General features: G+C 52.9%; 1 protein-coding gene across 1 annotated transcript in view; it reads left to right on the top strand.

Annotated features, from left to right (window-relative positions):
* The window catches only part of SPNS3 (SPNS lysolipid transporter 3, sphingosine-1-phosphate (putative)), a 39,037-nt gene extending 14,733 nt beyond the window's left edge, over nucleotides 1–24,304 (top strand). The window contains exons 8-12 of the mRNA XM_090290667.1: nucleotides 29–218; nucleotides 17,200–17,265; nucleotides 22,762–22,860; nucleotides 22,970–23,141; nucleotides 23,932–24,304. Coding sequence (XP_090146793.1) covers nucleotides 29–218; nucleotides 17,200–17,265; nucleotides 22,762–22,860; nucleotides 22,970–23,141; nucleotides 23,932–24,005 — 601 coding nt within the window. The 3' untranslated portion in view covers nucleotides 24,006–24,304. The remainder of the gene's footprint in view (nucleotides 1–28; nucleotides 219–17,199; nucleotides 17,266–22,761; nucleotides 22,861–22,969; nucleotides 23,142–23,931) is intronic.
* Nucleotides 24,305–25,186: the final 882 nt, after the last annotated feature.

Genomic DNA, 25,186 nt, shown 5'->3' with positions numbered 1-25,186 from the left:
CCAACCCCTCTGTGTTCCTTCCCATCAGCCTGATTTTTGGGGCACTGACCGTCGTGACTGGCGTCTTTGGGGTTGCCCTGGGAGCAGAGGCTTCACGGAGGTACAAGAAAGTCAATGTGCGGGCCGAGCCCCTCATCTGTGCCTCTAGTCTGCTTGCTGCAGCGCCCTGCCTCTACCTGGCTCTCATCCTGGCTCCGACCACTCTTCTGGCCTCCTATGTAAGTGAGGGCAGCATCAGAGATGGGGGTGGGATGGCGTATGTACGGAACCCCTGCCTCACGTAGGCTTCCACTGTGCCAGGTCTCTGCGTACAGCATGTGTATCAGTCCTTCCAGGTGGAGCTTGTTACCCCCATTTTGCAGATGAATAAACTGAGGCGTACCAAGAGTTATTCAGCTAGGAAGCAGAAGAACTGGGATTTGTGCCTAAGCTTTTCTGACTCAAAAGTGTATCATCTGAGCTCCTGGTTAATGCCTTGATCAGATATAATGAGACTCACTTATTTCTAGGACATGAAGAAATAGGGTGAGTCTTTCTAGGTTATAGATGAGGACAGTGAGGCCCAGCTTGGTCACAGCCAGTGCAGACGCTGTGTTAAAGGTGACACGTCTTCCAGATCCATGCCCCGCATGTCTCTTCATGTGCCTCATGCTCTGACTGTACAGTGACAGGTGCCGACACCTCCCAGCCTTTGCTCTGTCCATTCCATCTGCCAGGGGCACCATTCTCTTCTGTGCAACCTGAGGTCCCCTCCTTCTGCATGACCCGCATCAAAGGCCACCTCCTTCAGAAGCCTTTCCAGGCTACTTTCTGTTTGCATTGGATTCACTGTTCCCACCTGGGCTCAGTGCATGTTTGGGTCCTGCAGGCACCATGGTGTATGGGTGAGGCTGTATCCACATATACATGTATATATATGTGCAGCAGTGTCCCTGCGTTCCTAGGGCTCCGGCCCTGACTGTCCCACCCAGTGGGAAGGGGCCACTGATTCTGGGAAGTTCGCTCCAGCCCAACCCCAGCCAGACAGGCTTGAATCCCCTCCCCCACCCCCTCCTGGTCCTAAGGGCTTGGGGACCCATTGCTGTGGACATGAGGGCCCTCACCTGTGTGTGTGTTCACTGAGCAGACTGGACTCAGAAAGCAAATCAATAACAGCTTCACTATTCTCCCACCAGTGACCAGATCCCGTAGCTTTTCCAGTCACACTCATGGACTAAAAAGCCAGTCCCATTTAAATCAAAACTTTGATTCTATTTCCCAATAAAGCTTCTATCTGGGCCCAGAAAACTGCACTGGGGACAGGGGGAAAGGGGAGCTCTAGTTGGTTCTGTTCTCCTTGTTCCATCCCTGTCCCTTGTCCCAACACCGCCCCTTCCCTAAGATCCAGACCCCTCCAGGGTCCCACAAGTTAGGAAGAATGTTTGAAAATGGGGTTGTTTGTGTCGGAGCTGTTTCTGCCAACCGCCAGTGCCCTCCATGTGGCAGATGCCCAGATGCTGGCTGACTCCTCTCTGGGGGGCACTTTTGCGGTGTTTTGGACCCCTGGCCCTGGCTTTAGCATTGTTCGAGTCCTCTCTCCTCTTGCATCTTCCCCTCCGCTCCTCTTCAGGTGTGTCCCTTCCAATCCTTCCTGCTAGACCCTGTGTCCCTGACAGGCACCCCGTGGGGCTCCCTGCTTGTGATCCTCAAGCCTGTCTCCTCCCTAGTGTCCATTTAGCCACTGGGTGAACTCAGGAAGTGCAGCTGCCCCCACTCCTCCCCCTCTCCTCCCCCAGCACTGCAGGCTGCTCCCTCCGGCACTCCGCACTCCGTAGGTCCCAGGGTCCATGTTCTCCCAGTGCTAGGTGACATGCTTCAAGATGACCCGAGGATGCCCTTGATAGATGCCCCTCAGGCAGCCCTGGTGTAGGAGGGTCAGCATTTCATTGGCGTCCAGCCAGGGAGAAAGGCCAGTCTCCTTCCTGGCAGGCCCTGCCCTGTCTGTGGGTGGGTCGCCCGAGGCTCCTCACTCCGCTCTCTCACTCTCCAGCCTCCTATACAAGCTGTGGGCCACACAGGGCAGTTCCCGTTCTCTCTCTAAGCTCTGAGGGTGTGTCTGGCGCCTCTCTTACAGTGCGGGTGCGGGGCTTCTCACCTGAGTCCTTGGCCTTGGTTGGGCTTCTGCTGACATTCCTGGAGAGTAGACAAGGCCTGTTAGCATTCCTTTGTGCCTCTGCTCTTGTTTGGTCTTTATGATGCCCTCATGTGGAAGGGTTTGTCTCATGCCCACTTGACAGATTGGAACACTGAGGCCCAGAGATAGCAATACAACTAGCAGAATAGACAAAACTCACACTCAGCTCTGCAGACTACACTGTACTGACCTTGTCACCCGTGTGGGAGAGACAGTATGCATACGCTAGGCACCAATAAATGCCTTAATGCTTACTGGCTGAGAAAGCAGAAGAGTGACTGAGACCATCATCTCTAGCCAGTGGGAGCTGAATGGGCCTGACCTTGCAGGCAACGCTGAGGCCCAGGCAGATGGAGGCCCCGTCAAAGGCCTGTCCCTGAATCGGCTGGGGCTGCAGACCTCCTGCCAGCTCTGCTTCTGCCACCGTCTTGGTTGGCCCTGGGAGGCAGCTCCTTGGCTGTATTTCGGGGACACAGCTGTCCCCCCTCCCATAACCTGGCACATTTCCAGAGCTGGATGGCTCATCTAGCAATGACATTGTGTCTTGGCTGCAAAGCCAGCTGGAGAAACTTTTCTCCAGGCTTGCATGGGGGTGAGGGGCCTCAGGGCAGGAAGGCAGGTGGGTCCAGGATGCATTAGTCTTCTAGTGCTGGCCCTGGCATGATGCCCCGCAGTGCTGCGCTCCACAGCCAGACCTCTAGCCTTCCAGAAGTGGCGGACTTCTGATCCTCCCGACAGATGCCCTCCTCCAAGGCTCTGACTGTACCTCCGAAGTCTACCTGGATGTTCTGACCTGAGATTCAGCTCCAGCTCCTTCCCCCCAACACGGTCATAAAACTCTTAATACCTCTAACCTCTCTCTTCTCTCAGTGTCCCCTGTCCTTTCCTGCCTTACCATCTTTCTCCAAGACTGTTTTGAGAGCCACCTTTCTGGTTTCCTCGCCTTCCTGCTTACCCACCACAGTCCTTGCCACACTGCCAGTGCAACACCATGGACCATCCCTGCTCCAGAGCCTTGTATGGCTTCCTGGTGCCTCTGGGACCAAGTCAAATTCTTCACCCTCACAATCTATCCTGACAAGTTTAGTAGCCTTATCCCCATGCAGTCCTGCCACGCAAGTCCCCTCTCGATTCCTGGGACACACCCCATGCTGCCCACATCTGGGGCCTCCTTCTGTTCCCTCTACCTCCACCCCTTCACCATATGCTAGAATCATTCTGGGCCTTCAAGGGCCAGCTTGAGCCCCATCTCCCCATGGAACCTTCCTTGATCGGTAGGCCTGACCTTCTCCCCATCCTCAATACTCCTCAGCATTGTCTTTCTTGGTTCATCATTATTTATACTTGGACCCCTCTCCCAGCAGGGCCCAGGTCGGTTCCGATCTTTCTCAGCACTCCAGCCCAAAGTAAGATGCTAGGCTCTTGGGGTAGGGAGTAGGGGAATCACTGCTTGCTGGGGGAATGGTTGAGTGACTAGTTATTTGCATTCACTTATTTAGTCAACAAATATTTATTGAATGCCTATAAAGTGGCATGCTAGTTAAAATGCTATGAATATAGCAGTGGATATAATAGACTAAAATAACCCTGGCTGGGTGGCTGAGTTGGTTGGAGCATCATACTGTACACCAAAAGGGCATGTACGGGAGGCAACAGATCAATGTTCCTCTCTCACATCTGTCCCTCTCTCTCTCCCCCTTCCTCTCTCTAGAATCAATAAACATATCCTCGATTGAGGATAAAAAAATAGACTAAAATATCTCTGTCCTTAGGGAGCATACATTCTAGTTGGGGAGAGAGACAACAGGCAAATTACGTAAGTAAGTTTCACAATAGTTTAGATAATCATAAATGTTTAGAGTAAATAGAATGGAAAAGGGAGATAGGGAGTATATGAGGTTCTAGGGAGAGGGCTGCAATTTTATGTAGCATGACCAGAGAGGCCTCACTGAGAAGGTGGTTGTTGAGTAAAGACCTACAGGAGGCAAAGGAGTAAATTATGTGGCTATTTGGTGGAACAGCTTTCCAGGCAGAAGGAACAGCCACTATAAAGACCCTGAGGCAGTAGTGTACCTGGTGGCTTCGAGGAAGAGCAAGGAAACTCTGGTTAGTGTGGAGAGAGTCAAGAGAGAGAGGAAGAAGAGGACAAAGAGGTGATGTGGGTTGGGTCATGTGGAACCTCCTGGGTGTCAGGTGGGATTAGCTTTGACTGAGGTAGACGGGGTTTTGTGCTGAGGAGTGGGAGATCGGCTTGTGTCTTCCGCATCTGCTGAGAGGATCATGGGTTTTGTCCTTTACTCTATTAACATGGTGCATTACATTGATTGATATCTGTGTTTAACTAACCTTGCATTCCTGGGATAAATCCTCTCTTGGCCATGCTGTGCAGTCAGCCCTCCGAATCTGTATCCGTATCATTCATAAATAAATGAATTCAACCAATCTCGAATAGCAAATATTTGGATTTAAAAAATTATGTGTTGCTCACATGCACTATGTTAGGCCTATAATGGTTGTGTCTTTCCTGAAGGTGTACAGACTTTTTTTGGTCATTGTTCCCTTAATAATATAGTATAACAATTATTTACATAGTGTTTCAATTGTATTAGGTATGGTATTATAAGTAATCTAAAGATGATTTGAAGTACACAGGAGGGCTCTGACTGGTAAGCTCTGTGGGTTGGTAGTTGTCCCACAAACCAAGAGGTTGCCTGTTTGATTCCTGGTCTGGGCACATGCCTGTGTTGAGGGCCAGGTCCCTGGTTGGGGGCGTGCGAGAGGCAACCAATTGATGTTTCCCTGGCACATTGATGTTTCTCTGCCTCTCCTTCTCCCTCCCTTCCCCTTTAGAAATAAATAAATGAAATCTTTAAAAAAATAAAGCATATAGGAGGATGTGGACAGCTTATATCCAAACACTACACCATTTTATATACGGGACTTGAGCATTTACGGATCCTGGTATCCGTAGGGTTCCCGGAACCAATCCCCTTCTGACATAGAGAGACAACTGTATAAATCATTTTTATGTGATGCTGAATTCAGCTTGCTAGTGTTTTGTGATGGGTTTTTGCATCTGTATTTATTAGGAATGTCGGTCTGCAGTTTTCTTGGTAATGGCCTCATAGAATGAGTTGACAAATGCTTTTTTCCTCTTCTATTTTTTGGAAGAGTTTGAAAAAGTCTTGTGTTAATCCGTTTTTGGATGTTTGTTAGAATCCATTCGTGAAGCCATCTGGGTCTGGGCTTTTGTTTATGGGAAATTTTTGATTACTGACTAAATACTTACTTGTTGTAGATCAATTAAGACTTTTTATTTCTTTTTAAATTAGTTTTGGTAATTTGGGTCTTTCTAGGAATTTGTACATTTCACTTAGATGATCAAACTTATGGCATATACTTGTTCATAGTATTCCTTTGTAATTCTTTTAATTTCTGTAAGGTTGGTAGTAATGTTCCTTCTTTTGTTCTTGATTTCAGTAATTTGAGTTTTCACTTCTTTATTCTTGGCCAGTTTAACTAAAGTTGTCAACTTTGCTGCCAATGTTTGGTTTTATTGAACTTCTCTATTGTTTTTCTATTACTGGTTTGTGTTTAATAGAATCACTCTGGTTTCTCTGTTGAGAAGAGGTTTGGGGGGCAAGGACAGAAACAGAGAGAAGAGTCAGACTACTGCCATAAGCCAGGTGGGAAGCTATGGGGCTTGGAAGCAGTGGAGGTGGTGAGAAGTGGTTCGATTACAGATATATTTTAAAGGCAGAGCTATCAGAATTTCCTGATGGATTCAATGTGGTGTGTGAAAGAAGAATCAAAGGTGAGTTCTAGGATATCGACCTGAACAGGTGGAAGAGGGAGACACCATTAACTGAGTTAGTAAAGTGGGCATGAGCAGCAGGGGTGTTTTTGTTTTGTTTTGTTTTGTTTTGTTTGAGGATCAACAGCATGGTTTTGTATATTCTGAATTTGTGGTGGGAGGTCAACATCCAAGTGGAAATATTTTGGAGAGTTGGATACGAGAGTCTAGAGACCAAGGAACATGATATCACCCCTAAAACTTCAATGGGTGGGAACTGGCTGTAGTCCACCATGAGGGATGTCATTAGGTTTGAAGAACCCATGAGGGTCAACATCAGAAAGGTGTCTAAAGGGGCTGAGGAATGGCTTATGTTGAGCTTCAAAATAGGAAGAGTCTCTTGGGCCTCTTCCATCCATCCATTTATCCCTACTCCTCAGATATCAGCAACCAAAGTTCTTGCACTATCTCTGCAAGTTCTGGGAAGACTAATGGGCCCCAAGATCTTCTTGGGAGGAGCCCATGGGAATTTGGGCATGTGTGCTAGTGTGTGCATGTATCTAAGTATGAATATATCCAGGTCTGTGAATATGAGTGCAGATGTGTGCCCTCATGTGTACCGGTGTTCTTGTGCTTTATGTATATTGTATATTGTATGTACATGTATATTCATTCTATATATGCATGGTGTGTATAAGTGTGTCCATGTGTGCTGTTTTGTATATATGTCTGTGCATGAGTGTGTATCAGGGCATGCAGATAATCGTGTGGGGTGTGTGTGATTATGTGTGTGTGCACGTGTGTCTGCAGCCGAGTATAGTTTTTCTTCCATTGCTTTCGTCGCTGTAGCTGCATTGTGTGGAAAAGGGGTTTTTGGTGGTCAAACCATGCTGTATGTTCCACGGCAATGAGGCTTCTTGAGCATATAAAGTCTGCTTTGGGGCCTTCCCTGGGGGGAGCTCACGCCCTGTGGCCCACCTGCTGGTGCAGAGGGTTCTATCTCTTCCCTCCTTCCAGTCTCCTTGGCAGAGGAAGTGGACTTTTTGGCTGTTAATTGGGATCCAGACATGCACAGCATGCCTTGGCTCACACTCTCTTCCTTGGCCTTCTTCCCAAAGTGGCTGCCCTTCAGAGGAGAAGAGGTTTATCCGCAGAGGAGGGACTGAACCTAATGCAGGGGCTCTACTGTCACTGGCCTGGTTGCTGGAGGACATGGCTGAAGTCTGGCAATCCCCCCTTGGGTGGGCTTTGTGGTCCAGATGGAAGGGCATGAGTGGGGGATGGGAGTGAGCATGCATTGAAGTGTCTGTAAGACCTTGATGTTGTTGCTGCTTTTTCCTTCACTAGCTCTGTGGGCTAAAGTAAGGTCTTGGTCCTGCTGTGCCTCAGTTTTCTCAGCTATAAAATGGGAGTGCTAGTAGTCACCTCTTGGATTCCTTAAGGAACTAAATGAACTTCTGTGCTTTTTCTAGTTACTATGGATATGTGGTAAAACTTAGTAGTTTAAAACAACAAAAACACATATTTGCTCACAAATTTGCAGTTTGGGCAAGGTTGGGGGTGGGAATAACTTACCTTTCCCACTAAAGGGTTAACTAGGCAGGATGGGGTTGGGGGCTGGATCATCAAAGGCTGGGGACCATCTGAGATTGATATTGACCATCAGCTGAGACCTTAGCTGGAGCCATGGGCTGGAACAGCTGCCTGTGGCCTTTCCATGTGGCCTGGGCTTCCTCATAACATTGTGGCTGGGTTCCAAGGACTAGCATCCTGAGAGAGAGAGCCAGAGGAAACCATATTGCCTTCACACTCAGATATGAGGGGAGAGGAAATAGATTCTGTCTTTTGACGGGGACTAACAGTGATCTTAAAGAGCATGTGGAAACATTGCAGTGGGTGTTTTGGGTAAATACAATCTGCCACAGTGCCCCAAGGGCACCTGCTCCTCTGCGGTCTGGGTCCTGCTGACGTCCAGCATGGTGGGGGGAGTGTCTGGGCACGTGGCCATGAAGGCCCCACCAATGTGGGCCATCCCCTGCCGGGGCAGGTCTCCCCTAATTCCATGCTGATCTTTCGGCCTCACAGGTGAGAAGCCTTGGGATTTAGTCTTCACCCTCAACCCCCTGTTGAGCCTCCTGGGCTGAGGGAGAAGAGGTCTCAAGGGGCAGAGCCAAGGCCGTGGTGAGGCGGCTGGATGAGCAGCGATGTTCTCTTACTTACCAAGTATTTCCCATGCACCTCCTGCGTGCCAGGCTCTGCTTCAGCTCTGGGGATTCAACAGTGACCAGAACAGGCAAAATATGTATGTAATGAAACAAACATGTAAAATACATGGTATGTTAGATGGGGATGCGTTTCATGGACAGTAACGGAGCAGGGAAAGGGGACAAGAAGGAGGACAGGGGCCGGCAAGGTGGTCAGTGAGGCCTCACTGCGATGGCGACACTTCCATAGCAACCTGAAGCAAGTGAGGGAGGGAGCCATGTGGCTATGGTGGAGGAGTGGGGAAGAGCACCCCATACACAGGGAACAGCAGGTGCAAAGGCCGTGAAGGGCAGAGCACGGCTGGTGTGTTTGCGGAAACGTGGTTGGAATGGGGCGAGCCCGGGAGAGCAGGGAGCGTGAGGTCAGAGGTGATGGCAGTGGGGTGGCAGATAGTACATGTAATGACTTTGGCCTCAAGTCTGAGTGAAATGGGAAGCCATTGGAGGATGTCTAGCATAAACATGAAACAATCTGACGTACGGCTGTATCAGATAATCTATTGTTGTATAACAGATTGCCCCAAAACTTAGTGGCTTAAAACAGTGATTTATTATTTCCTGTGATTCGGTGGGTTGGCTGGCCAGTTTCTGTGTGGGTGCTCACTCACGTGGCTTCCTTCGCCTGGAGGCCGGGCGGGTCTGGCACATTCGAGCTGGCCTCACTCAGGTCTGGCCGTCTGTGGGGACCCTTGGTGCTCCTCCACGTGGCCTCTTGGCCTCCACTAGGTTAGACTACCTTATTTTTTTTAATTTAGTTTAATTTTTGATATTAAAGAGAGGGAAGGGAGGGAGAAAGAGAAAGAAACATTGATGTGGACCGGGTTGCCTTATGGCTACCCCCAGCTGGGGACCAAACCCATAACCTAGGCATGTGCCCTGACTGGGAATTGAACCAGTGACCTTTTGGTTTGTGAGATGATGCCCAACTCACTGAGCCACATCAGCCAGGGCTAGGCTACTTTCTTGCGTGGTGGTCTCAGGGCAGCATCCCAAGAAAGCAGAAGTGGAAGCTGCAGTCTCTTAAGGCCTAGGCCAGGAACAGCACAGCATCGCTCCCACCTTATCTATTGGTCAAAGCCAGGTGCAAGGCCGCCCCGTTTCACCACAGACAGAGGGCGCCGTAGGGGGCGTGGCTACCAGGAAGCCTCGGTCACTGGGGGCCCTTTTGTAACTTCTACCACGTAGTTTAACGGGGTCTCTCTGGGCTCCTGGGTTGGTAATAGAATGAAAGACAAAGACAGAAACAGGGGAAACAGGGAAATTTCTCATTGTGGCTGGGACCAGGGCAGTTATGGAGGAAGTGTGGGGAAGCAGTCAGATTGTAGGTGTGTTTTGGAAGCGGAATCGACAGGATTTCCTGACTGGCCGGGTGTGGCGTGCGAGCGAGAGGGAGGGGTGCGAGCAGTGGGCAGCGTGCAGTCGGCGGTGACTGAGGGGGAGAAGGCTGAGGGAGGTGCAGGTCTTGCTGCTTTTTTTTTTTTAGAGGGGGCAAAATTAGCAATTCAATTTTAGACATGTTACATTTAAGTTGCCGCTGAGGACAGTCAACTGGAAATGTTAAGAGGCAGTTAGAGATATAAGAGTCGAGTTCAGGAGACAGGTCTAGGCTGGTGATTTAGGGCCACGGGGGTTGGATGAGGTCACCGAGGGAGGAGCGCGGAGGGAGAGGGAAGAGGACCGAGGACTGAGCGCCAGGGCCCCCGCATGCCAAGGCTGTGGAGGCACCAAGAGTTGGGACCACCAAGTCAATTTTCCACCCTGTATCAAATGACCTTTACATTCTTAGTTGGAAGAAATTTTAAAAACAAAAGCAAAGGCCGAATAGGACACAAGAAAATATCAATTTTCCATAGTCTCATCTTTCAGACTTAACTGCTCTTAATATCTTGGCCTATTTGCGTCCACTTTTATGTAATTAGGTGACTGCCATTCTATACATGTCACACAGATTTATGGTTTTAGAAATATTTTCATTAAACCTGAGTCATATGGTACTGTAATTTTTTAAATGGATTTATTGATCTGTAATTCACATACCCTACAATTCACCCATTTAAAGTATACAATTCAATGGGGTTTAGCATAGTCACAGAGTTGCGCAATCATTACCACATCAATCTGAGAATATATCGTCACTCCAAAAAGAAACTTCCCATCCATTATCAGCCACTGCCCGTTTCTCCCCCGCTTGTCCTTATCCCAGCCCCTGGTAACTACTAATAGAATTTTTGTCTTTATAGATTTGCCTCTTCTGGATATTTCATATAAATGGAATTATTTAATATGTTTAACTAGTTTATATAGAGTCACCTGAAGAAATTTAAGTGAAATCACAGGGATTATTTAACTTGACATTAATTTTCTAACTTTGGACTTACTGATGAATCCCAACGATGGAAGAGAAACTAGCTGTCTCATACTGCTCCCTTCTTCTCTTCCCAGCCTCCATATTTTTGTTAGTTATATTATTAGTTTTACTTTTCCTACATTTGCAACACTCACAGTCTGTTCTCTAAGCATAATCCTTATAGTTGTTTGACAGTGGTCCCAGATTTAAATAGATGCAATGCTCATTATCAGCCTGTTTTTGTAGATCCTCCGTTCATGAGTTCTTTATTTTGTTTCAGCCCCTAACTGGGTAGATTTTTGTGGTTAAGTAGTTTCATCCGTCCCCCTACCCCCACTCCACATCCCCCTACAAAGGCTAGAGGGGTTGTATTCTTTTGGTTCATTCATGTCCGATACTGTCTTCTCTTCGATGCTTTACTTGAACAGTGTCTAACTGGGTGTAATATTCTTGGCTCACATTTTCTTCCCCTCATTACTTTGCAAACATTTGCTCTTTTGTCTTTTGGCATCGGATTCTGCTATGGAGGATAAAGTTAGCCTGATTTTTAAAAAATCCTTCATGTTGAGTCACTTTTTCCATCTGGATACCTGAAAATTTTATTATTCATTTTTGAAGTTCAGTAGCTTAGGTAGTGTATAAGTTATCCCTTGCTGTGTAACATATCATCCTAAAACTTAGCGGTTTAATACAACACACATTTGTTACTTCTCAGTTTCTGTGGGTCAGGAAGCCAGGTATAGCCTCACTGGGTGTTTGGCTTCGTGGTCTCTTGCAGCTGCAGCCAAGGCAAGGCTGAGAAAACAAGAGGCAGGGCTCTCTGGAGCCATGTCGGAAGGTGCTTACCACAGCTAGACTGTGTCTCAATGTTAAATATTCTATATCAGAACAAAATCTCTTCCTAAGAATGTTCTTATCTGCTGACTCGGTACTGAGTATCCTCCCTCCCGATTTCACCTCTTTGAATAAGTCTTATGTCTGTTTATTTGGTTATTTTTGTAGTTAGGGTAGACCATCTTCAAGGCTGGGACCAGGGTGAGGCCAGCAAGGCAGGGAGGGCACACGTTTGGGGGGCTCGCTCTCAGGCGCTGACTCTGTACCTGCGCAGCCCGAGAGTGAGCCGCTCCTTCCATGGACTGCACACTAGTCCCAGCCCAGATCATCTTCATCTGTCTTTCATATCATTTACTTCTCTCTAATGTGTTCTTCTCTTTGTGTTTTTAAAAATCACCAGTCAGTGAGATTATATTAAACTTTTTGTCTATATCAGTAAGTCTTCTTTCATTAGTGCATTTTCTGTTTCTAGCTATTTATAATTTATTTGTTCTTTACAGTTGTTGGCAGTTTTGCCCCACCCCCCATTTACTTCCTTAGGTCTTTGATATCCCTTTATATTTCGTCTTGTGGGGGTTCATTTTATCTTTGAGCTTTTTCTTGTTTGAACTAACATTCAATATAGTTTGAAGCAATTATAAGGAATTTTCTTCTGCTCCTCCTATCATCTATCTTCTAGGTTGGCTTCTCTCTCTCTCTCTCTCGCTCACTCGCTCTCTCTCTCTCTCTCTCTCTCTCTCTCTCTCTCCTCAATGCATTCACCTAGCTTTGGCCTGGGCAACTCTGCTCAGACACTGACTTTGCTTTGATTGAGTGCAGACGACTCTGTTCTTGGCTCTCTTCCAACCTTCTTTGTGACCATTCCCGTCTCCAATCGGGGAGGTGAGCATTTGGTTTTCTGTCGCCTGAGGGAATTGCAGGGCTCAGGTGAGGCAGGGAGGAGTCTTTGTGCCAACACCTGGGCTCTGCTCTCTCTTCTGGGATTTAGGTAAATGCTCCTCCACATTGTACTTAATTACTGGGTGCATCTCCTTCTGGGATGGGGGCTGTGCTCCGGTCTTGAGTGGAATCAGTAACTGGAGCCATTGTTCACTTTTTCTACTTTTATCCTTTTTCCCAGCAGCTTTTCCTACTGGTTCTCAGTCAAGAGTGGGGACTAAAGACCCTTTGGTTTATTTCCCTCCAGTAGGGGGGTTTTGGAGAATAGTTTCGGGGAAGGATGCTGAGAAAGGCCATATGCTCTGCTCTAGTCCAAAACTGTCTGTTTTTCCCCCTCCTGCCAATATTTAATGTTTATCTCATTAGATTTTGTTCTTTTTCTTTGGTGAAAAACAACTTTTTTCTGACTTACTATTTTTTACTTTTGGGGGGAAGGGAAGTCTGTTGCAATTTCATTCTTTCATCTTAACTCAGGCGTTGGGCCAGACAATCTTTAAGGCCCTTCCAGCCCAAATGAGGTCATAACTGAGTTCCCTGCTTGCCCAAGGAAGGATGCGGCCACCACCACACAGAGCAGAGCCAGCTTGGCTGTCACCGAGGGCTTTACATCCGGGGGGCTGCTGTCCTTCTGAGCCTTGAAGACCCCTGAGCAAGGACCAGGGATGCAGACCCAGTATCTCACCAACCTGGTGCCTCTGGGGGAGACTTGCAAGGTGGTTGGCAGGGATCAGCCAGGATATGTGCCCACCACAGCTACGTCAGCTAGGGATTCTGTTCTCTGGACCCTGGATGGGGTGCGCAGACAGCTGTCTTGTGCAGGTGCCCCTGCTCTGGGGGCTTCTCCTACAACTTAGCCCTTGGCGGGCTTCTTGAATAAGAAGCATCTTGGCCTGGAGTAACCAGAGCTGCCACGGGCTGCCTCATAGGGACTGAGAGAGACCTGCCGCCCTTCCTCTGAAGGCCCCACTTCCCTGCCAAGATCTAGCAGGTGGCTCTTCTTGGACGGACAGCAGAGCCCACCGGGAGAGCCCACATTCTCTGCCGAATCCTCCAGGAGGACACCAGTGCTCTGCTCCCTCGCTGCCTCCCTCCCTCCCCGCCTGCCTGCCAGGCTGCCGGGCTGCTGCTGGCCCCTGGGAAACAGGTGGTGCCCTTGTGCCCTGGAGCCAGTCCCTGCAATTACAGGTTGGCAGGCCTAGGGGCAAAGTGTGCCAGCCATCACGGCAGCCTGCTGGCGGCCAGTCTGTGCCTGGGGCCTTTGTCTTGACTGGCCCAACCACACGGAGAGAGGAGTTGATCTGTGAAAGGAGAGGATGGGTTCTTAGCCCTGCCCCAGTCTCCACAGGCACATCGGGCTGCTTGCCTTGTCCCTTACTGGCAGGGCCTGGAACTCACTTTTTGCAGGTCAGAGATTAACTACTGCCCCACTGGAAGACTTAGGTGGACCGAGGTGAGGATGCTGCCCACTGCACCCCATAGGGGCTGAGCCTTCTCTGGGCAGGGGCTTCATCTTTCCTCCTGCTCCCTTCCCATGCCTACCTGTGTCTGCAGGTGTACCAGAGGAGAGGTGTGTGTATGTGTGTGTGTGAAGGTATGAGTGCATGTCCATGTGCGTGAGTGCGAGGGCACGAGCATGTTTATGTACGTGTATATGTGTGATTGTGTGTGCTGCCCATATTATGAGACCACAACAAGCATGCACATGCACATACTAGGCTGTTTTTTCACCAAGTTCACCTCAGCAAGCGGGTACCAGTGTTTATAGCCACCCAAGTTTTAATATTTCAAATGTTATCCATGTTATCTGCATATGTGTGTATTTGTAATGTGTGAGTTTTGTGTGTGTCCCAGGTTATGAGTATCCATGTGTGAGGGCACATGTATGATCATGCACATGTGTCAAAGCTTGTGTACACATGAGGTCTTGCATACACACGTGTTCGTGCATTGTGCATGCTCGTGTGTGTGTGTGTGAGAGAGTACGTGTGCCTGCGTCACAGTGTGAGCGGGTGTGTCCCGCTCTAGGTCAGGGGTGACTAAGGCCAGGGAGAGTCATCATCACTGCCTCTGCTGGAGGGGGAATCCTCTTGAGTCTGAAGTGGGAAAGGCCAGAGGCTGAGGGGCAACACGATTCTCAGGCTCCAGGCAGCGTTCCCAGGCCCTATCACCCAGGGGGACTAAGCCAGGGTGCAGGGAAGTGTGCACAGGCGCTAAGGGGACAAGGGCAGAATCAGATTTCCCTTTTGGAAGTCCCCTTTAGGACTAAGGGCGGGGGATTGTGGGGCCTGGGAAACTGGTAAGGGGGAGAGAGAAGGGGAGGCCTGGACCAGGCCAGCAGCGGTGGACAGGGGGAACAGGCCAACTGGAGGGACATCTAGGGTGCAGAATGGACCGGAGTCAGTGACTGGAGGGTTGTGAGGGGGAGCAGGGCCTGCAGGAGCTGCCCGCCTCCCTCTTCCTGCATCCAGTCCAAGTGACGGGCTGCGACAGGCGTTCCCAGAGAAGCAGCTTTGGCAGCTTGCTGGAGGCCAGTCTGTGTCTAGGGCCTGTGTCCTGGCCGGCTCAGCCACAGTAAGGACAGTGACATGAGGGGGGCAGTGAGAGGTGCTTGTGGCCATCCAGGAGAGAGTCCAGGAGGTGCCTGGCCCTGTGGGGCTGAAGCAGCCATGTAGGAGTAGCTCTCAACAGTCGGCTAAATTCTTCACGGTGGCTTTATGCTCACCCACGGCCCCTTTAGTCATTGAGGAACTTGAGTCTGAACTGGTCGTGGAAGCCACTGAGCTCTAAGGCCCAATTTGCACACAGCCTGTGGGAAGCACGGGTAGTGCCAGGTGTAGGTCCCAGCTTTGGAAGCACGGGCTGTTGGTGCTGGAGGTGCCTGGCAGAGCTTTGCCACCCCGGTTGTCGTGTGGTTGGGGAAACCAAGGCCCAGAGGTGGTGGCCTCCCCAAGGCCCCCAGCCTGGCAGGGTGGGGCCAGGCCCATCTACCCCAGGAGTTCACACCCTGCATTGGGGAGCCCCTCCCTGAGCAGCTGTCTCTGGAGACTCTGTAATTATGGAATTGGGAGGCGGCCTCTCCCCATTCAGGCCTTTGGCCCCTGAAAGCCACTGTGTGAGGGCGAGGATTTGGTGGCATGGGTCGGTTTCCAGGTGTGTCTGAGGAAACCTGGCATCCTCAGGCGACTTGTTCTGCCTGAATGGCCCCATTGTGGCCGCAGCCTCCCTCTGATAGGTTCTATTTTGGGGTCGGGATCCACCCTATTCCAGCTGGAGGAAGGAAAAGGTGTATTTCAGTGTGTGCCGTGGGTGCAGGCGAGCAGGGAGACACGGGGAGACTGTGGTGCCGGCAGAGTGCGCGGTTGGTCCCGTGGCTGGGGGCCCATGGTTTGGAGGGAAGGGGGCCACAGGCTGGAGGTGTGAGGAGGGGAGGGCCTGGCAGTCCAGGTGGAAGTGGCTGGAATGTGAGGGGATGGTGGGTGCGAACCCAGCCCAGGCTTTCCTGTGGCCTCAGGAGGCTGGAATGCGGTCTGTGGCCTGCCTGGGCCCTGCCCGAGACCTGCCTGCCAGCAGGTCTGATTCCCACCCCTGTGGGTGCCCAGCCCCATGTCCTAGGTCCAGAGGGAGGCCCGCCCTGCCCTCAAGGGTTCCCAAGTTTGGGTGCAGAGGGCCAGGGACTTGTTGGACTGAGAGAACACACACAGCTGCCCTCGCTCCACCACACGGGGCCATATTCCTGCCCCGGCCAGCAGGGTGGCTGCATTTCAGCCTTTCTGCCTCTGTCCTAGTGGGGCCTCTGCTGGCATTGCCCTGGGGCTCTTCTCAGCCCATTCTGATCCTGCCCACCCTTCAGGGCTTTGTTCAAGTACCACCTTCACCAGGAGGCCCTTCCCATCCTTGGCTTTTCTCTGGCTTCCCTCCTGCCAGTGTCGCTGGGCACTGTGGCTGCTGAGACCTCTATGGAGACTCTCCCCACCTCCTGCACCAGCTTACTGTCACTCATCTTGCACAGGGCCAGCCCCAGGGGTGAGGGGCTTGCCAGAAAGTGGCTTGGTGTGTGACCTTGGGCTTGAATTTCCTCATCTGTTAAGTGAGTGTAATGGTATCGACCTCATGAGGCGGCTAAGAGGTTAGATGGGTGACCAGATTGGACATGCCTGGCACAAAGCAGATTCCTCTGCTCTCGGTGCCCACGGGCCTTTGGGAGCCAGAGCCTGGCTGCCCAGGGCACAGCCCCGTGACTCCAGGAACGACTAAGACTTTTTTTTTTCTTCTCCTTGCTGCTTCATTAAACTCTTCTTGAGTGAGTGGAATGAGGATTGTCCTAATCCTTTGGCATGAGGAGGAGGGTTCAGGGAGCTGGGAGAGATGGGCCTGAAGGGGCCTCCAGTTACCAGCAGACATGGGTGGGGAGGGCGCACACAATAGGCACTTTATGCGTGTGCACAGGCCTTCGGGGAACAGAGGAGGGATGGGCTCTTCTCCTCTCCCAGCCTGTTTCCCTGCCTTTGAAGTGGCCTGGATGTCCTGGCTGCCTCCCGCTGGGGCCCCGTGGGTGGGTGACCTTAAACCTTGGGCCCTGGAGGCTCTCCACCAGGGACAGTGCTGTTCCTAGACCCAGGGCCGGCACTGCCCTCTGGGTCTGCCAGTCTGCCCAGATGGAAGTGTCTACCTACCCTTGAGGCTGCCGGAACTGGAAGCACAGTTCCAGACCTCGGCCGCCCAGTAAGCCTTGCTGGTGCCTTCCTCTGTGCAGCCTCAGCATCCCTCTCCATCATGGGGAGAAGTAGTGCTTGGAAGGGTCAGGGGCTGAGGTCCAGGGAGCCTCACCACAGCTGGCCTCTGTCCACAGGTGTTCCTGGCCCTTGGGGAGCTGCTTCTCTCCTGCAACTGGGCAGTGGTTGCTGACATCCTCCTGGTAGGTGTGGGGTCCATGTGGGGAGCTGGTCCTGGGGCCTTTTGAGTAGGGGGAGCTGGAGTTTGTCTAGCTCAGGGCCGGACCTCTGCTAGCGGGTGGCCTGGATGTTGGGAGGGAGACCCTGGGGTCGGGGACCAAGGTCACAGAATAGTTGCCTCAGCCCAGGGGCCTCCCTGACACTCCTGAACATCTCCTCTGACTTTCACCCCCATTTATCAGATGAACAAATGGAGGCTCAGAGAGGGCAGGTATCTGGACAAAGGATACATAGCATGCAAAGGCACTGAGCTGGAACCGTGGTTTTTTGATTCCAGGACTCCCTCCTTCCCACCCTCTTTCTTGACGACACTCCTTCTCAGCAAGCAGGCTCCTTGGCCTCCACTCTGGGCTCATAGATGGGAAGGCCTGACTTTAGGGTTATAGCCACTGAGCCCAGGTGGGTCCAGGTCACCATCACTCCCACATCATGGGCTACAATGAGGCCTGATGCTGTGCTGACCACATGACTGCTAGGTCCAGAATCTAGCGTCCCTTCCTCCTTCTCGGAGACATGCAGGGAAGGACTTTCAACACTGAAGGGCTGTGCCTTTGTGGATGACACAGGGTCCCAGACCTCGGGACACCCCAAGAGCCCTCATCCTGCCTTTGGCAGCCCGGCACCAGTGCGAGCATGGGGGAATCAGAGCAGCTTGGTAGGTGGCTGAAAGCCGCCCTGAGGATGGTGTAAGTGGCAGGGCACAAACCTGGGTTCAGGAAACAGACCTGGGGCTCATCCCTGCTTTTGTCACTGCTTAGCCGTGTGACCTGAGCAAGTCACTAGGTGCTTCTGAGCCTCAGTCTCCCTGTGTGGCAAATGGGGATGAAAATGCCTCCTGGATTATTGGGAGGGTGAAATGAGACGATGCGTGTGGAGCTCTGGCCCAGCGGCTGGCACAGAGGACACTGCCCCGGACTCTGATGGAAGTCAGAGGTTGCCACTCTCTCAGTCCCCATCTCCCAGAGGTGCCCTGGCGCTCTAGAATCTGCGTTTGAAAGGGCCATGGGGAAGTGCAGCCATTCGGTTAGCCAACAAGGCCTGCTTGGATGCTACTGTTGAAGGGAGGCTCACCTCCCGCCTAGATGTTCTGCCTCCCCCCATAGCCCAGGCTCAGGGGTGACGGGCCTGTCCTGCCTTTGACCCTCCTCACTTCAGACAGGAGACTTGGGTTCATGCCCAAACTCAGCTTACAGACCTGCTGAATGGCCTTGGGACTCAGTTTCCTTGTCTCTGACAAGGGGGTAATTGTACCAGCCTGGCAGGGTAAGCAAGAGCCTGCAGGAAAGCCCTGGGTAAGCGGGAAAGCAGGGAAGCGCTGGCAAATGTTTTCTTCATGGAATGGCCCACTTTTAGGCCCAGGGAGCTACCCCTTGACCCCAACATAGCTGTTCTCTCAGGCGGTTCAGGTGGAGCTGAAACCTGCCCCACCCCCCGCGGCTTCCTCTGCCTGCCCCCCACTGTGCTGCTCCCTCTTCCACGTGACAGCACCACAAATATGTGAAGACTGCTCTTATGTTTCCCTCAGTGTCTGTGTTTGCAAGAATGATTAACCTGGCCAAGCCAGGTCCTTTGTACAGCTGCATGTGTGCTGGGGGTAAGCGTGGGGGGTATGGGGAGGGCCAAGGGGCTGCTCAGCCACACTTCAACCCATCTGGCTCTGCTGGGGAGCTGGCTGGAGCTGCCCAGGGGGCCAGCTGGCTGTGATCCAGACCACCTGGTGCTCCCTGGGGGTCCTTCCCTGGCTCAGAGGCCTCCAGCCCCCAAAGCTTAGCAAGACCTGCCACCCCAGGAAGACTTCACGCCCCCTTCTCCTGCCTTCCCGCCTTCCTAAAGCCCTTTAGCGAAAGATTGCTTTTGGACACTTTGTTGGTGGGAGCTGGACCCGTCCTTGCAGTCCTTGAAGCTCAGGTCCCTGGCAGAGAGAGGGGACACTCAAGGATGGCGTGGCCTTAGGGCTAATACAGGTGAGGGGCCAGCTGTGGTCTGGAGTGGAGGGGCAGATGCCAGCTGGGAGCAGGGTGAGGAAGAGGTGGGTGAAGAAGGAGACCCGGCATGTAGACCACACCCACAAGTAACTGTGCCCAAGGAGAGAGGACAGGAGCTGGAATTGGCTGAAGGTCCTGGGAAGCTGGTACTGCTTTCTCAGGGATGAGGCGGCAGCAGCATCCAGGGGCAGGGAGGGGAGAAAGGTGGAGAGAGGGCCCGTGGTGGGTGGGGTGGGGTGAGGCTGGGGGGAAGCAGCCTGGAGCAGGGCAGGGACCAGAAGTGAGTGGGGACATGGGTACGGCAGGAAGTGCAGGAGGGTCCCATCTTGCTCCTCAGGCACAGGTGCTCTCTCTGGGGGAGGCCCAGGCAGTGAGGAGGCTGTATGGACAGGTTAGCTAATACCGGCTGCCCACATCGTGAATGTTCCCGAGGCTCCGCTGGCCTCCAGCTCAGTCCTGCCTCAGAAACACTATGCTCTTTGATCGGCGCCTCCACAGACAAGAGAAGTCAGATGCTGTCTGGTCCAGTGGGTCTCAAAGCTTCTTGAATCAGTTTTGGGGAGCTGGTTGCAAATGCAGGTTCCAGGCCCTTTATCCTCAGACTTCGATTCCATGAGTCTGTGCTGGGGCCGAGGGATAAGTATTTCTAATGAACTTTCCACGTGATCCTGACATAGATGCTCCTCACAGCACCCCTGGAGACCACTGGTCTGTGCAGCCGGCTCCCCAGGCCGTGAACCATCTGTAAAATTCTGACTAATACAGCCTATCCCCTGGCTCACATACTTGCTTGGACAGGGAGCTCCCTCCCCGAGCCTGGGAAGCCCCTGTCTCCTGGAGGCTCTGTGGGTGAAAAGGATCGGGCTCTATCACAGCCAGGTCTCTCATCAAACCCCTCCAGCAAGCCCCACCCCCACCCCCTGGCCCAGCTGGGCCCCCAAGGGCACTGCTCCCTGGAAGGATGACATTGTATCTCCCCAGGCTGACCTCCTCATCTCCCTGAACCTACTGATGACCCCACCTCAGTGCTTCCCTGTTCTGCCTTCTGTCCCCCAGGTAGCTCTCTGCTTACACCCCCAGGGGCATCTGGGGGTAAGTGAGGGCTGAGTGGGGAGCACAGGAGGCAGGCTGCCCAGAAGTCTGCCCCCGGTGGTTGCCACTGTGAATCCAATAGGCCCTTGCCTGGCGCCGATTAGACCCCAGGCTATAAAGGGAACAGCTCTTCTAAGAAGGGAGAATAAAAATACAGGTGTATTTGTCTCAGAATAGAGCAAGCTTGGGTTTTTGGGAACCCAAAAGCCTCTCACTTCTAAAATTACCAGCTGGGCTCTCCAGTGGCTGGTGGCCCAGGCTTGGCCCTGTGGTTCTAGGGCGACAGTGGGGACCCAGAGCAGGCTGAGGGAGACCTGCCTCTCTCGCCCCTGGCAGCAGCGGCTCAGTCTTGGCCCAGCTGGTTGGGGGGCCTGGGAAGGGAGGGTGGGCCAGCTTGCTGGACCTGACTCTGAGGGTCCAAGCAGCTCTGGACCCTGAATGGACTTTTGTGGACACCTCCAGGAGTCCCTGTCCTTTCCCCCAAACTACTGGTGAGTAATCACGTAATTATGGGGTGAGAAGGAAGCACTCGGGGAAGGTGCAGCGCTGTGGTCATTTCCTTCTCAGGCCTGTTGGCAGGCTATCGTGGTGGGTGGGCCCAGCGTTGTCACCACCTGGGAAGAATGGCTCAGCACTAGTGACCTCGGGACTAGCAGGTCACCCACAAGAGTGACTCCTGTTACTCTACCTTGCCCACCCACAAGGCCCCTCTGACCAGACCCCCTGTGGCTCCCAGTCCCAGACCTCCTGCTCACAAAGACACCTTTGCTCACACTGTTCCTGGCTGAAATGCCCTTCCCCAGCTTCTCTACTTACCTGTTTGCAGGTCTGGGGAGGAACTTGTCCTTTTTATCCTTCTCTCCATATTCCAAATGTTCTAGAACAAATCCATAAATATTGCTGGAAAGACTCCTCCTTGCTCATAGCAGCAGAGTTGTCAAAAGTCCAGGCCCTGGAGGGAGCCGGCCTGGGATCAGCAAGCAGCCTGCTGCTTCCTGGGTGGGACCCTGAGCTGGTTCCTCACCCTCCCCGTGGAAGACGCCCTCATCAATGAAATGTGGGTAATAATTTTGTCTCCATCATGGCTTGGTTGGATAGATATATTAAAAAAAATATATATATATATATATAATATAACAATTATTTTAATTATTATTACCCCAACGGACTGATTATGGACACCTAGATCTCAAGGATAAGGCTCTGGAGTGGGAAGCTCCCCTGTGGCTGCTCTGTTGGGACCGTGGGAAGTGTGGCTCCTGCTTGAACCCCTTCCTCCATGCCTGCCCCCTCCACCGTCCCCATCCTGGGTCCCTGGGTTCTGGCAAGGTTTTTCCTGGGACCACTCCAACCTTCAGCTAGTCCCCTCTGTGCGTTGATATACCCCAGGGACCCCAAGAAAAATGAGGAGCTTTGCTGCCCAGACAAGTGTAGGGGTAAGAGCAGGTGGACAAAAAAGGAACCGTCCCAGTTTGTGGGCGACATGTGTCCACTAGGGCTATGGGAACTCAGGGCAGGTCCCTGAACTCTGAGAAGGCTTTACAGAGGAGAGAACCGAAAGGTCAGTCCTGAAGGACAAATAGGGATGCTCCGGGGGGACCAGAGAGGGGGTGGTTGGCCAGGCAGGAGGCACAGCAGGTTCCAATGCCCAGAAGCAGTCTGCCCCCTGGAGTCGTAGGTTGTTTTCCTACCCGATGCCCACACCAGATGAAGAATGATAATGAACATAGCCTTCTATGTGGGTACCATTGTTACCCACATTGGGAACAAGAGGACTGGGGGCGCAGAAAGGTGGAGCAACTTGCCCAAAGTCACACAGCTAGGGAGGGGGGCATCCAGTCTGGGATTGGAGCCCAGACATTCTGACTCCAGAATCCATGCTCCTCGCTCCCTTACCCTCTTCTCTGGAGTGACACAGGCCTCCCCAGCAAGGCTGCCTTGGTCTCTGCCAAGTGCGGCTTGAACTTCCCAAGAGCAAGGCTGAGCTGTCCAAACTATCCCGCCCCTGTGCCCACACAGCGGGCACCTGGGTGAGTGCTCACTACTGCCTCCTGGGTCCCTGAGCTGCAAGGCCCCAGCCCCATCTCTGCTTTCACAGCCATGTCCTGCCCCTGCATGGTTTAAGAGCAAACTCTCAGGAGGGATGACCTCATCAGGGGCCTTGGCACCCCTATCCTGGGGGACGGGGGCGTCTTCCCAAGCATGACATTCTGGTGGTGGGGCTTCAGGCATTGGGGTCATTGACTGCCTCTCCTCTCCTCTTGGCCTGACTGTCCCACCTCCAGGCAGGCTGTTGGCAGGTGGGGAGCACGAGGTGGGTAGGAGGGGTGTCCTCTCTCTGCCCTCGTTGGGGAGCTCCCCTGGTACTCCTGTGTTTTGCAGTCAGTAGTGGTACCTAGATGCCGCGGGACTGCAGAGGCGCTTCAGATCACGGTGGGCCACATCCTGGGAGATGCCGGCAGCCCCTATCTCATTGGACTGGTAAGGCTGGGTGGGTGGGCCAGGGGTCATGCTTGAGTGTGTGCGAGGTGGGGCGGGCCCCGGGGGGAACTGGATGTGGCCTGGCACACCCAGCCTCCTTCCTCTGCAGATCTCCAGCACCTTGCGGGCCAGGTACCCCGACTCGTACCTGCAGCGCTTCCTCAGCCTTCAGAAGAGCTTCCTGTGCTGTGCCTTCGTCATTGCCCTGGGAGGTGGCTGCTTCCTAATGACGGCACTGTACTTGGAGAGAGACCAGGCCCAGGCCCAGCAGCCTGGCACAGGTACCCTCACCCCTCACACCCATGCCAGGCTCAGGGCTGAACCAAGGTTGCAGAGAGAAGCCAGGGAAAGAGCACCAGGTCCAAGCACTTATGGAGCTGATGCTCTAGAAGGCAGAGACATTCATGAAACAAACAAACAAAAGCAAAAGATAGAATATGCTCCAGCTGATACGGGGAGACATAAAGCAGGGACGTGGGTCGAGAGAAGCAGGTAGGAGCAGTTCCCGATTTTTAAAAGGATGGTCAGGAAGGTCCTCACTGCACAGGTGACATCGGAGCGAAGATTTGGAGGAGGGGAGGGAGTGAGCCGTGCAGATACCTGAGGGGAGGAGCAGCTAGTTCAGAGACCCTGAGGAGGGAAAGTGTTGGAGGACTGGCAAGGAGGCTGGCATGACTGGAGCAGGAGTGAGGGGAAAGGGACGAGGTGACGGTAACGGGGCCAGAGCGTGGGGGGTTTTGAGGGGCCCTTGTTGGAACTGTGGCCTTAACTCTGAGCTGGGAGCCCTGTGGGACTTCCTGCAGCTGATGTACACAGCAGAAGACCACTCTGGCTGCTGTGTTGAGAACAGACGGCAGCAGGTTGGCGTTGGAGTAGAGGCCACAGGAGGCTCTGCGCCATCGAGGGGGAGCAGCGGGGCTGGGACCATGGTGGTGGCACTGAAGAAGGGGTCGGATCTGGAGTTTATTTTGAAAGTAGGAGCTAGAAGATTTCCTGACAGGCTGAGCCCAGGGCTGGTCCCAAGCACCTTCTGCCTCTTTCGGGGCTGGCTGAGCTTCTTTCCTCCCACAGGGACCCCGGACAGCAAGGATGGGGAGAGCCAACGCCTGCTGTCTGGCCCGGGGGCCTCTGCAGAGAATTGCTGAGGCCCCTGGCCCGCAGTGAGGAAGCCCCACTCACCCTGCCTGTAACCCTCCTACTGGCCTCCACAGTGCTCTGCTCACCTTTGGCTGTGGCTCAGCGACTCTGGCCGAGCTGCACCTGCCACGTCTCTGCTCCCAGCTAGAGAGCTGGCAGTGCCTGCGGTTGGGCTGGGAATTGAGCGATCAGCACCCTCCGTGGGAGGCCTGGACCTGTGCCTGCACCCAGCACGAGACTGTCCCGGACTGAGGTCCTCAGCCTCTCTGCCAGGAGGCCTCGATTAAAGTAAAGCCAGTACAAAGCCCACGGATCTCAGGCCTTTGGATAATTATGTTATTTATAGTCTCACCATGACTCTGCTGGGCTGGGAGCAGGAGGGGAAGAGGTGGGCAGTTCTGGCCAAGGAGACAGAGCTGCCCCTGCAATGGGGAAACTGAGGGAGCTGCTCAGGTGGGTCTCGAGGTGTCCCCTCCCTGGACCTCCCACTGTGACTCAGCTTCCCTACTCTGCAAGGTCAGGGGGCATAGGACACTGTTCTTAGGGAATTCATCCTCTGAACAAAAGGTGGGGTCCAAATTTGTAGTCTTGGAGATAGAGGTCTACTAGGGAGCTGGTGTGGGGGTATGGCTTCAAATTCCGGGGAACTACATGGAGGAGCGGCCAAGCCTGCACAGAACCAGCTGCCCTGAACCACACCGGGTGCTCACAGGGCTACGTGTGAGTACTCCTGGCTGTGCCTTGCTCTGCGCCCTGGCCACCCACCCCCACAGCCCACGCTCTGGTGCCAGCACAGCTCACAGGAAGGGCTGGCTCTGTGGGACTCACACTTGCCACTGGGCTCCAAGCAGCTGGGCACAGCGGGCCCTGCAGGAGATCAACAGCTTCCAGGCGGGTGGCAGTGGGGCAACATGTTCCTTCCGCCTCTGAGCATGAGTTTCTCTCCCCCTCCCCTGGTGCCCGGCCAGGCAATCACTTGTTTACTTGCTGATCACCCCCTTCACTGTGTGCCAGGCTGTGCCTGCCTCCCAGCAACTGTGGGCAGAGCAGTGACCCAGCCCCATGCTCACCTCCTGACCCTTGCTTGCTCCATCCTTGCCCACTGTGGTGTCCTCCCTGTGCTGTTGATGGATGGGACAAGTGCCAGAAGCCAGCCTCTCCAGCTCAGCCCACACCTATCCCCAGTCCC

This window comes from Furipterus horrens, unplaced genomic scaffold (assembly GCF_987537825.1).
Source record: "Furipterus horrens unplaced genomic scaffold, mFurHor1.1.pri manual_scaffold_11, whole genome shotgun sequence".
Taxonomy (NCBI): Eukaryota; Metazoa; Chordata; class Mammalia; order Chiroptera; family Furipteridae; genus Furipterus; species Furipterus horrens.
The sequence above is the reverse complement of the archived record's forward strand: the minus strand, read 5'-3'. Positions and strand labels throughout refer to the sequence as shown.